The sequence below is a fragment of the Acomys minous genome (genome assembly GCF_964271855.1).
Source record: "Acomys minous genome assembly, chromosome: 1".
NCBI lineage: Eukaryota > Metazoa > Chordata > Mammalia > Rodentia > Muridae > Acomys > Acomys minous.
This window is the reverse complement of record NC_140483.1, coordinates 107,928,321-107,946,096: the sequence shown is the minus strand read 5'-3', so window position 1 is coordinate 107,946,096 and position 17,776 is coordinate 107,928,321. Positions and strand designations below refer to the sequence as shown.

Here is a 17,776-nt window from a genome sequence, read left to right as displayed (position 1 = left end):
TATTCCGTAGCATAGAAGAATTGAGAGTGTGTCCTTCCGAAATGAAAAGGTTTGAATACGTATTTCCCACCTTTTCCCCCTGTTGAGTGAAGATGTTAGTAATTTAGTTTGTAGCCAGATTGCCACTCGCCCATTACCTAGACTTTGGAGTTCATTTCAGTGACTTTAACGTAGTTCCTTCTTTTGGATTTTTACTGGGATATTAGTTTGTTCATGTTGTTATAAAATATCCAATTAAAAGTAATAGTAACACTATTACTGAAATTCCAGTGATTAATTTTTATAGTAAGTTTGAAAGCTCTTTGAAGAGCTAGTTTATTTGTGTGGCGTGGCAGAAAGAATGAATAAAGGCTGTTGACTTTTTAAAGGCAGAGTTTATAGTTTATTGGGTTAACCACAGGTTTTAATACAGTTGTCAAATCTGAATGTGATAAGATTGGACATTTTTATTCTTAGGACAGTTTTCCTATTTGTTTTGTTTTGCTTTGGGCTGTGGCGAGTGTCAAACCTAGTTTCCTGGGTAGGCTGGGCAAGCGTTGCATTACTGCTTTGTTTCGCCTCAGATATGTTTTAAAAGTCTGATCATTTTAATAGAAAATTTTGCAACCGCTGTTTCAACACAAATATTTAGAACTGCTGTTCACTGTTTCAGCAAGCCATGTAGGCTGCTGCTTCCACCTTCTCTTTCTCATTTCACTGGACAATTAAGATATTGAATCTATTGTTGTAATATTAAGCTTTGCTTTTAAATGAGACTTTAAAATATTTTCTCTCGTGATTTTTTTAAATGTTGAAAAAATGCAAACTCTTATAGCTATCGATCCATTTTCATTTAAATAGATGTATTAGTATTAGTCCTCTTCTCTTGTCACCAAATGCATGTAGTTTTCAGTAATTTTTTAAGAGCTAATTGAATGGATACCTGACCAAAAGTAATTTTGTACATGCTGGATAAAACACATCCTATGATGATTACTACTACTATTACTACTACTACACATGTATGTATGCCTGTGAGTAAGGGCATGCATGTGGAGTTCAGAGAACAACACTCAGAAGCCAGCTCTTCCCTTCTTTGGGTTCTGAGGACACAACTCAGAAACTCAGGCTGGCATAGCAAACACTTTTTACCCGCTGAGCCCTCTCAATGGCCCTGAATACATTCTTAATTAAAATTTCATAATTTTTCTATGTTAAGTAGAGTGCACACAGCATAATCTGTTCTGACACACTTAAAATTTTAATGTTATGTAAAGACATTTGAATATTCAAAAAAGACAAGAGATGAGCAAGTTTTTAGGGCTTTAAAGAGAGATTTGAACCTTTTTTTTCCCTTCCATTTTGTCCTAAGTAATGTCCTGTGTTGTGTTGGCTGCCAGAATTTTTCTTTTGCATTATTTGATAAAATCAAAGATTTATTTCAAAACTAATTTTCTTTACATTAAATATTTATATGAATGAGTTGCAATTTAAAATTTTCTTTTAGAATTAATAATTCACTGTTGACCAGCAGAGCAAGGGCTGAATGCATTATGGAGATATAATTATTAATATTTGATGTTTAGAACAAATATTTTGGCAGTTCCTCTTTTGTAGCATGTGTGTGAAGGTCTTGGATGTTGTCCATCTTACTAAAATGCATGTGGTGTGTGTTCACTGAGACTTTTACGGATTAGTTTTGGAAGAACTCCATTGCCTTCAGTGGAAGTGTGCTGAATTAATGTAAGGAACTCCCAGATATCATGGCTGCAAAGTCATTAATGACTTGTGTGGCTTTGACCCTTGTATATTTCTGGTTTTATAAGAAATCAGATACAGTGGATTTTTGAACTTGAACATTCTACATTTAATGAGTGGGAGTTTAAGTTTCACTTTCCTTGCACATCTTCTATAAAGTTAATATTTTAGGCCCATTGAAGCTTACAAAATTCTGTTAGTCACCTAATTGTTATTTCATTTGAAAATATTTTTAATTCTTAAATACATCAACAAGGCTCAGGAAGTACATCAGTGATAGAGTGCACACTTAGCACCGGAGAGGCCCTGGGTTGGCTCCTAGCAACAGAGCAAATCAAGACCAAACAAAACCCACTGAGGATGAAGAACTCTCAACCTTCTCCTTGGTCTTAGTCAGAATGCTCTTTATGGATATGTTTCCTAATGTGAACATTTTCAATGATACACTGTGTTTATATATCTACTGACATAGTATTATATTTTAAAGTAAATGAGAGGGGACTTCTTACTTAGTAAATTTTATGCTAATTACATTATAATATGTATACTCATTTTGAGGCTCCATATATATGCATGTATGTGCATATATGCAAGAATTACATCTAAGTTTAAAATTATAACTGATGTTTTTAAACTATGATAGAAAACAATTCTCATCCAAACTTTAAATGGAATATCATTATTCTTCCATTGAAAATCACAGGACACAGGGCTGGAGAAATGGCTCAGCAGTTGAGGTCACTTGCTGTTCTTCAATAGAACTCAAGTCAGGTTCCCAGAACCCATGCTGTGACTGTAGCTCCAGCTGTGACTGTGCTAAGTCCATTTCTGGGGGGCTCCATCCAGCTTCCTCTTCTGGTCTTAGCAGGTACTCATACATCCATGATATATGTACACACTAATTTATTTAAATTCCTGTGATGCAATCTGATTTTCCCAAATGCTATTTGTGCAGCAATTGGTGCATTAGAAGATTGACTCTTTCAGTTTTCAGAAATAGATATTATTAGCTGGGTTTACTATTAGCTGTGGGAAGAATAGTCTGTGCTCAGTCTAATTCAGGCCCAGTGTTTCTCATGTAAACTGAACATAGGTTTTTGCTGACTTATTTCTCTGGAGGGAGAAAAAGCAGATATGAATGTGGGATATTTTATACAGTGGAGCAAGGTTCAATGTGGAGGAGCTGTTGCAAATATTTTTAATAGAAAATTTTCTCTTGATTTTAGTCTCACTAGTTCATTAACACTTCTTCGTAAGAGTATACAGGAATTATATATTCTTTTTTAAATTTAAATTTAGTTTTATTAATTTATTCAGATTACAATTCAGTTGTTATCCCATCACTTGTATCCTCCCATTCCTCCTTCCCTCCTGCTTTCACCCTATTCCCCTCCCCTAGGTCTATGACCGAGGGGGACCTCCTCCCCCACTATATGGTCATAGGCTGTCAAGTCTCATCTTGGTAGCCTGCTTATTCTTTCTTCGAGTGCCATCAGGCCTCCCCACCAAGGGGACGTGGTCAAATATAAATTCTTTTTTGTATTCTCCCTAAAACTAGTTAACCCAGATTGTGAAGTTCTGCTTCTTTTAATTGACTGTAACATGAATCAAGTAAAAATAAGTGAATCCTTAAAGTTCCTTTTATAAGTTTGTGGTTTGGTATGACCAAAAGTTGTTGTTCCTGGTCTCATTGTACACATTCAAAACACAGACTAGCATCTCATCTAATTTGACTGGTGCAGATATGACAGGGATGCCTTAAAGGACACACACATGTATGCAGTGCTTCTTGAAAATACGTTGGGGATCAGCCACTTCACAAGATGGCGTGGTGGTTTGGCATTAATGAAAAAGAAATGGCCTTCAACAATGCCTACTCCCTCCAAATCCTAAGGAAGTGCTTGACTTGGCAGAAAAGATGCCAAGCCAGGAGGAGTGTCACCTGGGTGTCTTCTAGCCCACTCACATTGCTGTGGCTGGCTCTTGTGTACTGGCCATTGCTACCTAATGCCTTAAGGGACACAAATGAAGTCAATTTGGTTGGTGCTGATGCTGGTTCAGGCTGCCATCTTGAAGTCTTGGCTTGGTTGGCATGACTGACCAGCAAGGACAAATTACGTCACTGTTGTGTCCCTGCTTTTACTCCATGGAAAGGTGTGGTTCAAAGATTCCACTCCAGTCTGGTGCAGCGATGGCACTCCATGTACATATGTTTCGGTTCATTGTGTTCTACTTGTGTGCACCCATTCTGTTCTGCTGACTCTATTTTCCTGAAACATTCATTAAGTAATAGAAAATTTTCTGTTCAGTAAGATTATCTGTTTTCTGAAACCTAGACTACATTTTCAGGAGGCATTAGAAAGATAAGATAAACTTAATATCTTGAATGTTTGATTATTGAAAAAAGTGAGTAAAAGTTTTTTTGTTGTTTTATTACTTTCAAAAATTAAACAATATATTTGGACATAGTTTAAATGAATGCTAATTTATAATATTTAATTATATGTTATATATCAGCTCTATGAGTTAGTTATGCTCCATTAATGACCACTAAATATGCCTACCATGTAAATATTTCCTTAATTTTCATATGTATGTTGTATGAGCATTATACATCCGAAACTGGATGTTCATGCTGATGTAATAATATTGCTCTTTAGTTATCTATCTTCACTTGTTATTTTTCAGCTGATTTTCATAGCAGTGGGCACATTGTTGTGAATGGGTGGAAGATACACAACACAGCAAAAAATAAATGGTTTGTATGCATGGCTAAAAGCCCTGAAGAAAAGCACGAATGGTTTGAAGCTATTTTGAAAGAAAGAGAACGTCGGAAAGGTGAGTGCATACAGTGCAAGCTATTGTGCTTTGTGAAAATTCTTGCTTGATATGAGAGCAGATAGAGGGAAAAATTATGAGAAGGTGTATTGGTGCATGATGTTCACTTTGATTTGCTATGCAATGTAACTGCCACATTAAAATAAAGTTGTATATACTTGGGAATAGCAAAATAGTATGTATGCTTGGCGATGCCTTTTATTTTTGTTGCTTTCAAATTAGTTTAAATTTGAAAGCTGATTTCACATTTTTTTTTCCACATTCTGTTCTCTGTGTTTTTATAGCACATTGAAAATTCCTAGGCCAAAGAGGTTAGCTTTCTAATTCAGATTAAGGCACTTTGCATATACACATATTAACTTTAATACTTACTCCATGGTTTCAGAAAGATTTTCAAATATATTTGGCCTGGAAGAAGTTAATTGTGTACAGTTTATCTATCTGTCCTGGAACCTAGAATATATTTTCATGAAGCATTAGAAAAGATGAATTTAATATCTTGAAAGTTTGATTATGATAGATACTGGGATTCCTATTGGGACTCTAGGTGAGAGGGGTAAGGAACAATGGGGAAACAGAAGGATCCAAAGGGTGCTAGAAACCTACAAGACGACCATTGAAGCTGGCAGATCTGGACCCAGGCTAGTCAGCTCAAACTACTATACCAACCAAGGACAATGCATGCTTTAAACCTAGAATCTCTATCCAGATCTAGCCAATGGACAGCACATTCTTCACAATTGCATAGAGATCAGGGACTGCCTCTGACATGAGCTCTGATGGCCCCTATTTGACCACTTCCCCTTGGTGGGGAGACCTGGTGACACTCAGAGGAAGAGTAAGCATGCTACCATGAAGAGACCTGATAGCCTGTGATCTTACAGTGGGGGACAGGTCCCCTTCTGTCACAGACCTAGGGGAGGGAAATGAGATGAAAGAAAGAGGGAGGGGGAACGGGAAGATACAAGTGAGGGGATAACAATTGAGATGTAATCTGAATAAATTACTTAATAAAAAATAGAAATAAATAAAATAAAAAATAAAAAATAAAAAAAATAAAAAAAGAAAGTTTGATTATTGAAAAATGTATAAAATATTCTTATATTATAGCAACATATTTAATCATAGTTTAAATGAGCATTAACCTGTAGTATTTAGTTACATGTGCTATATCAATACTGTGAACTAAATGGATTTCTATAAGCCAACTGAGAAGTGGAAATGTTAGTTATTGTTGTTGTTGTTGTTTGTTTTTTTACCAACCAACTTGGATTCCTAGGATGCATGGCATTGTTGATTGCTCTTCCGGAGATTTCAAAATCAAACACTTCATTGGCAGTAGACTTTTAGAATACCCACCAGCCCCTTTCTTCCAAACGGTTCTTCTTCTTCTGCAACTTCCCGCGCCCCTTCCCCAACCCCCCCGACCCCCCTCCCCCACCTGTCCACTGATTGTTAATGGCCAGAGGATTTCACTCTTGACTCTGGCTTCTGCTAGCTAGATTCTGGGTCCTACTTATCCATTCTCTTCAGAGAGACTTCTGCTCCCATACTTGTGTCTGTCCTTGTGCACAGCCTTCTCTTCTATCCTGGGTTCAAATGTGCATGCTGTGCTGACGGCTGGACTTTGCTTGACATTGTCAGGACTTCTTTCTACTCATCAGTTTGCCTGGAGAGCATCCCCACCTCCCTTTCTCTCCAGAAACCTTGAAGGCTGAGTTCCCCCTTTCCCTTCCTAGCTGTCATTAGCCACTGCTGTGTTCTAGCCATGCCACCTCCAGTCTATTTTTCAGCACTTTCCTCATTTTGTGCTCCTTCTTGTTGGCAGGGGCTAAGGCTTGCTTGAATTTTCTGAGCTCTCTTCTAATGTTTTCCTCTTTTGAAACTTGCCCTCTTTACTTGGTTCCATACCCCAGTCCTCTAAGCTACATATAAAGTGACGCAACTTTCTTTCCCGTAGTACCAGCCTTTCTCCCTGGCTCATTAAAATATGTTGACATCTCCCCAGTAAGATGAATTGATTTAATTCTACAAGGACACTACCAAAGCCAGAAGAGCACCTGCCTCTCATCTAAATCCCAGAGTGCTGGGCCTTGGATTGCTCGGCTTCAGTAGCACTTGTAAAAGCTTCTTTCTTAGAACTAAGGTTTCACAAGTCTCCATTTAAGCACGGTCTTCTTGTGAACTGTCTCACAGTATTTCTTACACAGAGGTGAGATTCGCTGAATAAGCCTTTACTGTAAGGTGGTTTTCCTTCCAATGTGGACCTCAAGTCTAGTTATGCTAATCCTAACTGCCCCTCCTTCATTGGCAAAATCATGTGTCCTTGAGGCACAGCTGCACAGAAGAACCTTGCCTACTGGGGATGTGGCCTTGCCAAGCTCACTAGGATACTATGAATTTCTCAAAAACTACTTCCATCAGAGACTTGAGAAGGAATAAAATTAGTTACGTGAGTATATTGGGAGTGCAGGTTGGTAGCTTCTCAAATGAGAAGATGACAGAGACAATTCGCTGCCTAAACAGTCACCCAAACTCTCTACAACATTGAAGCATCATCTTCAGCTTTCTGGCCCAATATATCTGACAGATATATTTATGAGGCAGGAACTATTGAGGACTTGCTTACCCTGTTGTGATGTCGACTCTGCCTGCATACCAACTTGCTCATTTTCAGGCAGAATTCTGTCTGTGGGAGAAACAAGGACATTTTGCCCAGTGGCTGGTTTGCCACAGTTGAAGCCATCTCCATAAGGAGGTTCTTTGATGCTCATCATCTTCTTTGAAGTAGGCTGGGTGTTGCCAGGAGTTAACCTGGCTCATTATCCGCGAATCTTTAAAATATCAAAACATCCTTAAATGTCATATTCTGTATGTCTCTGAGGTTTTTGAAGACCTTATCTAACCATTTTAACTTATTTTATCCTTTCTCAAGTCTCTGATGGGGTTGAAAACCAGATAGTTTAGTTTTACAGTTAAGCTTAGTTGTTTAGGGGTTAAGATGTTTTTAGGTCTAGACAGATGTTTTAAATTGACAATGATGAGATATGATAGATACTGATTTACATTCAGAATTTTAGGTACACCAAGATAGGAAAGATATTTTCTTCAAGGCTGCCAAATACAAATAGCCAAAACACTATGAATATAACATTTATATAATTTCTTATTGTTTTGTGGTTCTTCTTACTACATGTAGTTTATTTTTTATATGTGTAATAATATAAATGTATATGTAAAAATGAAAAATATTTAATAACAATAAAAAGAAACATGAAAAATAAAATAGGAAGGTCTAAAAACCAAAAACAAAACAAAAAACAAAAAAACAAACAAACACAAAATTGGTCCCAGTTATATAGAGCTCAGACCCACAGCCTCGCTTGCTAAATGAAGGTGTGAGTGAATAGATGAGGAAAAATTCTTTAGTTAACATGATGCCTATTATTTTACTTCTGGTAGGTTTGAAATTAGGAATGGAACAAGACACCTGGGTAATGATCTCCGAGCAGGGTGAGAAATTATATAAAATGATGTGCAAACAGGGGAATCTGATCAAAGACAGAAAAAGAAAACTGACTACATTCCCTAAGTGCTTCCTGGGAAGGTAAGCTTGGTCTTCTGCGTGTGTCATCTGGTTTACCTGATTTGTGTTGAAAAATTATTGTCCTAAGCAGTGTTGAATGCCCATAATCCATATTTCCTGACCAATACGGATATGATGTAATGGACAAAGATGGCCAGCCCCTTGAGCTATCCAGACATCATCTGTGATCTCTACAATTGCTGCTATGCCTTGTTGTCGGGGATGAGTCAGTGCTTGTGGCAAGGCAAGGAGTGTCAGGCAGGCCGTGTGCCTGTGGGAGACAGGCTGGTGGAAGCAGTGTGGAGGTGGACAGGGTCTGAGAGTCAGAGCTGGGCATGAATCCATAACGTGAAGGGACATTAGAGAGCTGAAAGCAAGCTAAGCTTCTCTTTAGGCAGAATTCACACAACCGGAGTCTAAATAAAAGGGTGTAGATGAAGAGGCTAGTAGGTTGCCTTGTGAGGGGCCTAGAACCGGAGACTCTCTGTCATTTGGCGCACAAGATTTCCTGAATGAGATGGTGAGCTGCTTCAGCTGGGTCCTCATGGGCCAGGCTCTGCTCTGGCTTCTCCCTGTATGCAAGTTTGAATTCAGTAATCCGCTCTTCGGAGTTTAATGTCTCCATAGTTAATTAAAGAAGCAGCAGCTATGGATCAGTGAGCTTGACATTTTCCTGTGGTTAGAGAATGCTGAAGCTGTTCTTCAAAAGTTCCCTGGAGTCATATCAAAGATCAGACGCTACCATCTGATTGGTTAGAGTGATGGCTTGGGACAGCTACAGCTCTACTTCCTTTTGATCCGGGAAGTTGATCGATCTGTGCCCACCAGGATATCCTTTAACTAGCTACCAGAAGAGAGCATATGGCCACACCTGAACTGTAGGCCAGGAGACCTCAGACTGAAAGCCAGAATTTGGTTCTTATTAAGAGGGAGTGGTCCTCATAGCAGGGTCACACATTTGCCTGAAGACATTAGAAAAGTTCTGCACCTGTGCTCTGTTCACACACAGGTGATAGTTACTACAAAAGGGAAACAGATCCAATTCCTCCTTGCCAGAGAAGACCCACCACCACAAGGTTGCCATAATCCCAAGGGTATAACTTTAGTGTCCTCATGGTGATATGGCCATTTGTAAAAGAGTCACTGCAAGTTATGGCTTCTCCCCAGATTATATTGTCATGCCATGTAGTCATAGAAGGCCTTTTATTTATTGATAAAGCCACTTGAGAACTTCCTTTCTAATGTATCTCCCACAATTAAAAAAAAAAAGCACCATTTGCATCAGTGTTTAAATCAGCTCCCTTTCTCATCTAAATTTGGCATTTAATGAGGTAAGCAAAAATCAGACTGTTTTAGCTTCATATGAAACCAGTTCAACCCAGTGGCCTTTGTCAGAGCCCATTATGTGCCAGGCCCTGTGCTGACAGGCATCATTCCAAGCAGTCCTGTTGCTACACTTTGACATTGATATTCTCAGTATTAACTCTATGTTATTGATAAAGGCATCCTAAGCAATCCTGTTGCAGCACTATGGCATTCATTCTTCCAAAGTTATTCCTGTGTTACTGACACAGGCATCCGGCTTGAAAGAGGCCACACAACTAGTGGACAAAGGAACAGGACTTGATTCTATAGTTTTGTATTGTAAGGCCTACAATTATAATAATTACATGGTATTTTATGTTCTTAAATATTTCTCTTTTATTTTCTTAAATTATCTTTTATTCTTTTTTTCTTATGCTTTGTCCTTCTTTTATATGATTTTTAATTTAATGTAAGTGTGGAATGGCCTTTATCCACTTTCTTGTCTTAGCATGTATTTCTTAAACTAAACCACCTACTTGCAGAATCTTGTCCTTTGATTATTGGATCTGAGGCGTCTGTTTCCTGTGGGATCAATGGAAAATAATAATTTCGGTAATGGCCATAGCTTCAATTATCTGCCCTGTGTGCAAATAATCACATTCATTAGTTTATGTAACTGTTCGAGTGTTGAAGTTTTAAAACGTAAACATGATGTCATTTTATATGCAAAATGTCTGTATTTATTGAGTATTTATCTCAGTGATACCCATGACTAGCTGCTTTTGGGAGAATGTCATCTTTTAATTAAATCAACTTTCCAATACTCTCTTTGCACTTCCTCAAGTGCAGGTACTTAGTGGGTGGAAGGTAGCAGAAGCTCAGTACATGGGAATTCTGGGATAGATTCTGACTTTGTGCTTGTGAGCCCTATGCGTGGGGGGAAAAATCATCTGCTGGAAGACATCTTGAAAATGGTGCTTTGTGTATGTGAGATTTCTCTCATGACGTGGGGACCACACAGGCACAGACTTTATCATTTCCATCGTCTTTCTCTTGCAGTGAGTTTGTGTCCTGGCTGTTGGAAGTTGGTGAGATTCACAGGCCTGAAGAAGGTGTTCACCTGGGACAAGCATTGTTAGACAACGGGATCATCCATCATGGTGACTGTTTCATTAACTTACATGTAAAATGGCTTGTGGCTGAGCCCCGCATCTGTTTTATGTAAAATGTTCTGCGTTGTACGTAATGTAGAATGGCTTGTTATGGTGCATGGCTATTTCTTTTAGTGCTTTCAATGGCCAATGTGTGGAAACAGTGTATCAAGGATTTAAGGTTATACAGTTGTCATTCTTTCGAATGAACAGCCACTGCAGAGGCAAAAGCCAGAATACCAATAAGTGGCAGCTTGTGACTGGAGAGATGACTAGCTTTGACTGGAGTATGTGAGATCGCCCCCCACGTGGGCAGTGACATTAATGATGGGCACTGCGGGATGTCTAGTACTTAAGACAGCAGGAGCATAATTTCAGAGGATTTGAGAGCACTCAGTTATAGTAGGATGAACTTTCATGGTGGCCAATTGAGGAACTGCAATAGACCCTCATATGGCTATACTGTGAGCACCAGGGGCCAGAGTCCTGAGAGGGACTTGTGGTGGGAAAGGTGGGAAGACGCCTAGTATCAGCAACACCACCCACTGGCTGTGTCCTGAAGGTCAGGAACTGTTGGATATCTTCACACAACGGCATGGCCAGGACTTGGTCTCTGTAGAACTTGACGACTGACTGCATCACCTCAGAGTCCTCAGTGTGGATGGTAAAGGCTTCAGCGCCCAGAAGACTGAGACTGACCTAGGGGTAACACAGCAAGGATTCTTTGGAGCCAAACCCACAGATATTAAGAGATATCCATGGGGGAAAAGGGTGGACTTGGTCTAAATATATGTATATTTGAAACTGCCAAACAAAAAGAAATTTAAAAGATTGACAAATAAAATAAGATGGAAGCAAATAAAAGAGTGGGGGCTTGTCAGTCCTAGGCAGTTTATCCCTGGCTGTAGGGACCACTTGCATCAGTAGCAAAGTCTCTTTTAAAAGCCTTTTCATGTTTGGTTATCTTGTGTATCCTCCTGCTTTGGCACACATTTGGAGTTTAGATGACTCCTTTAGGGAGTCACCTTTCTGGTCCCGAGGAATGAACTTGGGATCTTGGCCTTGCCAGCAGGTACCTTTCTCCACTGAGCCACCTTCTTGCCCCAGTAACAGAGTCTTGAAATAAAAATACTAAATGAATTTTTTAAATCTGAAATGCAACTTCAAATATTTAGATTGGGAGAATTACAGCTGTTTTGAGCAATTATATTTATAGCCTGGTTAATTCTTTTTTACTGAGGAATGTAGCTCAGAGAACTGTCTGTCAGCATTCCTCTGGCATTTACTGTTTGACTTCAGGAGCCCAGATTTATTATACTGCAGTCAGGATTTGATCAACTATAAACTCACCTTTGGAATCTAGCATTTTAATGAAAGGAAACCATTTTAAAAAATCTCTGATTCTCCAAAACTTGGGGTAAGAAACCCTATCATACAATTTCATATTAAAAGAGTAGTCCCATTCAAATGAAGAGATCTGAGCCAAATACTCTAGTTATTGATTACTGCTTCCAGCTGCACTTTAGTTAAAAACAGGATTCCTAAAGTAATGTTAAAGGAGCCATCTGTTTAAGAGATATCTAGAAAGACAGACAGACAGTCAGACACACACACACACACACACACACACACACACACACACACACACACAGAGACAGAGAGAGACACACAGAGAGAGAGACAGAAAGAGACAGAGAGACAGAAAGAGAGAGAGAGACAGAGAGACAGAGACACACACAGAGAGAAGCTGTTGTTGCTATTATTTACATTGCATATATTATTGACGTCGTCTGAGATAATGCCTTGCTTTCCTAAGGACTCCTAGGTTGGAAGAACATATGCTCTCTCTATGGCACAATGCTAATATTTGTCTTCTCTAACTACTACCCAGAGTAGAAATTCTTGGGTGAGATTTCAGAACTCTCATCCTCCAGTGTTCTAACGTTGGCTGTATAAGCGTCTGTGAGCTGTTAATCAAATTAAAAAACACTCTCAACCTGGTAGTTAGACACAATTATTATTAATATTGAAATTACATAACTAGTACATAATGAATGAGGTAATCAGTTCATGAAACTCGTTTCCCTATTATTTCCCCTGGAAACACTGTGTGTGTGTGTCCACTACACCAGCTCAGTTTAGTATGTTCTAGTGGATGGCTTGAAACTGGCCAATGTAGGAAACTTTATACCATAGAAGTTAGTGAACTGTGCATCAGCTAGCATTCTTCTCCACTTGCCCTGACCTCTACTTTCTAGAAGTCACAATTACTGTGCATCCCTTCTTCTGTCGCAGCTCTCTGAAAGATTGCAGTGGTTACATTGGATAGGTAGGTTATGGCAAAGCTATAGGCCTTCAGCTGGCTGGTCCCACTTTTAGCTCTTTGGGGAGACCAAGAATCTGCTTAAACATCCCAAGAAGATTTTATCAGCCTGTCAAAGGATGTTTGGTCCCACACAGAGTTAGGCAAGAAATAACTAGTTAGCTGAAGTAGCTCAAGATAACTTGTAATTAGGCTCCTGGTCTGCAGCGTTCCAACCTCCCTGTGTCCCCAATCCAGTCTGTCTTTGCAGGCACAGCTTCTTCTCAGTTTTGTAGCATTTTGTTGAGGAATTTTGCAGCTCTGTTTGTTAGTGATATTAGGCTGTGGTTTTATTTCCTTGTAGTGTCCTTATCAGGTGTCATCAACTGAGTGAGGAACTATTCCTCTCTCTTCAGGGCTTTTGTTTTGTTTTGTTTTTTGTTTGTGGGGAGAGAGTTTGAGAAAGATTTGCATTAATTTTTTTTTAGGCATTTGTTTAAGTATTCACCAAGGAAGCCATCATTCCTAATGATAAGGGTTTTGAGAAATGAAAATTTTATCCCGTGGATGACACTGAAGGCTAGCCATTCTTATTTCCCATTGAGGAAGAAGAAGAAAAAGAAACAAGTGACACGTAAAAGGGCTGGCCAGTGAAATAGATCTTAAATTTTTTGGATCTGTTACATACTGAAAGTATTCAGTCGTCACTGGAGGTTTGAGTACAGGAGACATGTCTTGGACTGGTGTATGTGTGGCCTTATCCCCATCACTATATCACGTGATAAGGCAGTTACAAGCAAATATCCACTTGTAGGGCTGAGGAGAAAAACCAAAAACCAAACCAAAAACCAAGACAGAAACAGAAATAACTTGCTTATTATCTAAATATCTACTCTTTATAATTTTTAAATTAAAATTTATTTTATTTTGTGAGGCAAGGGCTTTCTCTGTAGCTCATGCTGTCCTGTAACTTACTTTGTAGCCCAGGCTGGCCTCAAACTCACTAGGTAGGTGTTAGGCTGGCTTTGGACTCAGCAATCCCCCAGCCTCAGCCTCCCCAGTTCTAGGCTTAAAGGTATACACTAAAACACTGGGCTGAGTGTTTGCTTTTTGACTTTTAGTTCAGCGTTGGAGACCTTGTCGAGAAATAGGAAGCATGGCTGTGCGTTTCAGAAGTAACAGTACATACTCTATGCCCACGTACCTCCACACATGTGATGCCAGCTGAACATCACGGACTGCAATCAAAAGTTTCAATGTAGCAAAGGAAAAAAAGAACCTTACAAAATTTACTATTGCAAATATTGGATTGACATTACTTTGTTAGAATATCAGCAGTTTTGTAAATTGTGAGTGTGTATTTGGTAAACATGTTTTCACAGGGCAATGTAGATCACCGTTATGTTACTGTGACATTTTTGTGTTCTCAGTTACCGATAAGCATCAGTTCAAGCCGGAGCAAATGCTGTACCGATTCCGCTATGACGATGGTACATTTTACCCCAGGAGTGAGATGCAGGATGTGATCTCAAAGGTAACGGCATCTTCAGCCAATCCGTAGCAAGATTCCTGTTGCTGGGCTCGGGGAAGATGAAAAGCTACTGAGAGGCTTGAAAAAGCATTAATATATATCTTATAAGCAGTCTTCATCTTACTAAGACTTCTGAAATTCCAGTGTTAGATGATTTATTTTCCTCTCTGGTTCTAAATGGAAATGGAGTCTCACTCAGAAGGTACTAGTCATTGAAAATTCTTTCATGTGGAGCATCCTCTGATCAAGACATTTGTTCAAATTTACAAAACAGAAACATAAGGACAAGAACCCATTTTTATCAGACCCTTGTAAATTTTATATTGAAATATGACAAGCACATATTCTAAATTTGTTGTCATGTAAGCTTTCTGTTTAATATATAGCTTATAATTTATATTAAGAAATATTTTAGGAAACCCTTCATATATGTCATACATATCTGACAGATTCACAGTAAAATCCCATCATGTTTTTCAGTGACTTAACTCCTGTTTTTATCATGTACTTCAATGTTTGGATATATTTTTAATTTTGCTGAGATTGCATAATGACTGCAGGAGACTGAAAAAGAGTTGCTTTTATTATTCGGAAAGTTCACTAGTATGTCTCTTGAATGACCTTATTCACTTCTGACCTGCCTTGTCTCCCACAGGGTGTAAGACTGTATTGTCGTCTTCATAGTCTGTTTACCCCAGTGGTCAGGTGAGTCCGCCTCTTATGAGGTCATAAAAGGATCTGTTTATGTTTCATGTGAGAACTTGGATTACCCTAAGTAATTATTTAATCTCAAATATTTCTATATTTTTCTGGCACCGTATATTCAGTGTATTTTTCCTTTGTTATGCTTTCAAGATTTATTTTGTTATTTCATACCATGTTCTTTAGCTGAATATGAAATAATTCAGATTCCCTTAGTATTTAATAAATGGTAGTTGAATGATCTAGAAGTGATTCAAAAATACTATTAATTATGAATGTGCACATCTAGGAAGATTTTTAGATTATATATAACATATATATGAATAATTGAATATTGGTTATATATTTTATTTTCCTTTTGATAGGCTTTTCCCCTCAAAAGGCAATATTCTGTATTGGGAAATTAAGAATTATTTTAGACTAATAAATATAATTTTGAAGTTTATTAACTAACTCATTTTCAAAACAAATGGATGTTCCTTTTTATAGAAATAAATATATTTTAAAGTGATGGATATAAAATCCAAATATTTGTGTGCAACGATTTTATTTTACATGCTTAATGTCAATTTTAAGGTAATGGATGCATAGATAGAAAGATAGATCAATAGAATAAATAAATAGATAGATAGATAGATAGATGGATGGATGACTGATAGGTAGATGATAGCTAGATAAAAGATAAATGGATAGATAGATGATTGATGGGTGAGATGGATAGATGATAAAGAGATAAGTGATTGATAGATAAATGATTGCTAGATGAAAGATACATAATAGATAGATGATAGACAAGTAAATAGATGGTGGTTGGATGGATGATGGATGGATGGATGGATGGATGGATGGATGGATAGGATGGATAGATGATGATAGATGATTTAGAGATGATAGATATAGAATAGATAGATGATAGGTAAATGGGTAGATAGATGATAGATAAATAGGTAGATAGATAGGTAGATAGATAGATAGATAGATAGATAGATAGATAGATAGATGATACATGGAATAGAGATAGCTATAGATTGCTTCCAGGAGTTTCTGTCTGCTAATGGAACGCCCTCTTACACAGCATAAACGCTGTGAGTAGGTTCTTCAGGAAAACTACATGTCTTCCTACCTACTTGTCCTAACAAATGTCTACTTAGTAGCAGGCTTCACAGTGTAAAACTGGGAAATAATGAATGTGGATAGTTTTAGTAGCCATGACTAGGGGTAGAAATTCTATTTTGTTATTTCCCCCATTAATGAGATACCATTTTTCCAGCTAAATAACCACCAGGTATGGTAGCAGTAATAACCTTGTATGTAAAAAAAGAATCGTGCTATTTTGGTATTTTAATGATATAATCTATCTTGTCTTATATAAGGTAACAGATTTTTGTCTCTTACATACTTTGTTTCCCTCCCTTATAGATATATACATTGGGCAGTTGAAAGCTCATTCGTAGATTTTTTTCCTTTTGTACACTGATACTGAATGGGAGGATTTACCTGTGCTCACTCTCACTTAAGTCTCTTGCTTAATGATTCTTGTTTTCTTCTTCATTTGTAGAGATAAAGATTATCACTTAAGAACCTACAAATCTGTTGTCATGGCCAACAAATTGATAGACTGGTTAATTGCACAGGTAAGGAGGCAATTAGCCATCGCTCTGATTCCTCTCTCCCCACTTAACTTTGAGTGTGTGAGTTGGGACCTTGCCTTCAGGTGACACACTGCGAGCTCCTTTGCAGCATTCCTACAGATAGTATGAAGTTAGGACTTGAAGGTAGTTCCTGGGATCTTGAACATCCATTATGCTATCTTCTTTTTTTTCCAAAAATAACATATTCCTCTTTTTAAAATATGAGCTGAGGTTCATTAAAAAAAAAAAAGGATTAAGTATTTGTTATTTGCTCATAAGTAAAACAAATGAACACACTGAACACATCACAGAACTTTTCAAATACAAATTTACTTAGTTACTTCCATATTAGGTCAACTAATAAATGCTTGGATATATTCTGCTGATTAAAGGCAAGACACTAAGAAAAGGTGATACACACCTGAACTTGCTGCCTGGGCAGGGGGTTGCTTGGTTGAAGTGCAGTCATTACACATAATAAATATCTCAGTCAATTCATAAGCTGCATTACTCTCTTTTCTTCTTTTTAAGATAGGGTTTCTCTGTGTAGGACTCACTTTGTAGACCAGACTGGCCTCAAACTAAAAAATCCACTTGCTTCTTTCTCCCAAGTGCTAGGATTAAAGGCCTGCACTATCCAGGCCTGGCCCAGCCGTATTCTTTTGTTTACAATCAAATATCATTATTTTCCTTTATAAATAGTAATAAAAATTAGATATTTAACTTTAAAAGACAATTGAGGATTTTTATTGTTTAGCATTGTTTTCTAAACTTTTCAAGGCGACCTGTTTTGTTTTTCATTGAACATAATTTTTTACTTTGAGAAGTTTCTTTTCTTTTTTTTTGGTCTTTTGAGACAGGCTTTCTCTTTGTAGCTTTGGCTATCCTGGACTTAGTCTATAGGCCAGGCTGGCCTGGAACTCACAGAGATTCACTTGCCTCTGCCTCCCAAGTGCCCGCATTAAAGACAGGAACCACCACCGCTCTTCTGCC

General features: G+C 38.0%; 1 protein-coding gene across 1 annotated transcript in view; it reads left to right on the top strand.

The window, feature by feature from the left end:
- The window catches only part of PREX2 (phosphatidylinositol-3,4,5-trisphosphate dependent Rac exchange factor 2), a 291,433-nt gene that overhangs the window by 98,306 nt on the left and 175,351 nt on the right, over positions 1-17,776 (top strand). Inside the window, exons 9-14 of the mRNA XM_084782996.1 lie at positions 4,426-4,575; positions 8,038-8,182; positions 10,526-10,626; positions 14,350-14,453; positions 15,106-15,155; positions 16,711-16,786. Coding sequence (XP_084639122.1) covers positions 4,426-4,575; positions 8,038-8,182; positions 10,526-10,626; positions 14,350-14,453; positions 15,106-15,155; positions 16,711-16,786 — 626 coding nt within the window. The remainder of the gene's footprint in view (positions 1-4,425; positions 4,576-8,037; positions 8,183-10,525; positions 10,627-14,349; positions 14,454-15,105; positions 15,156-16,710; positions 16,787-17,776) is intronic.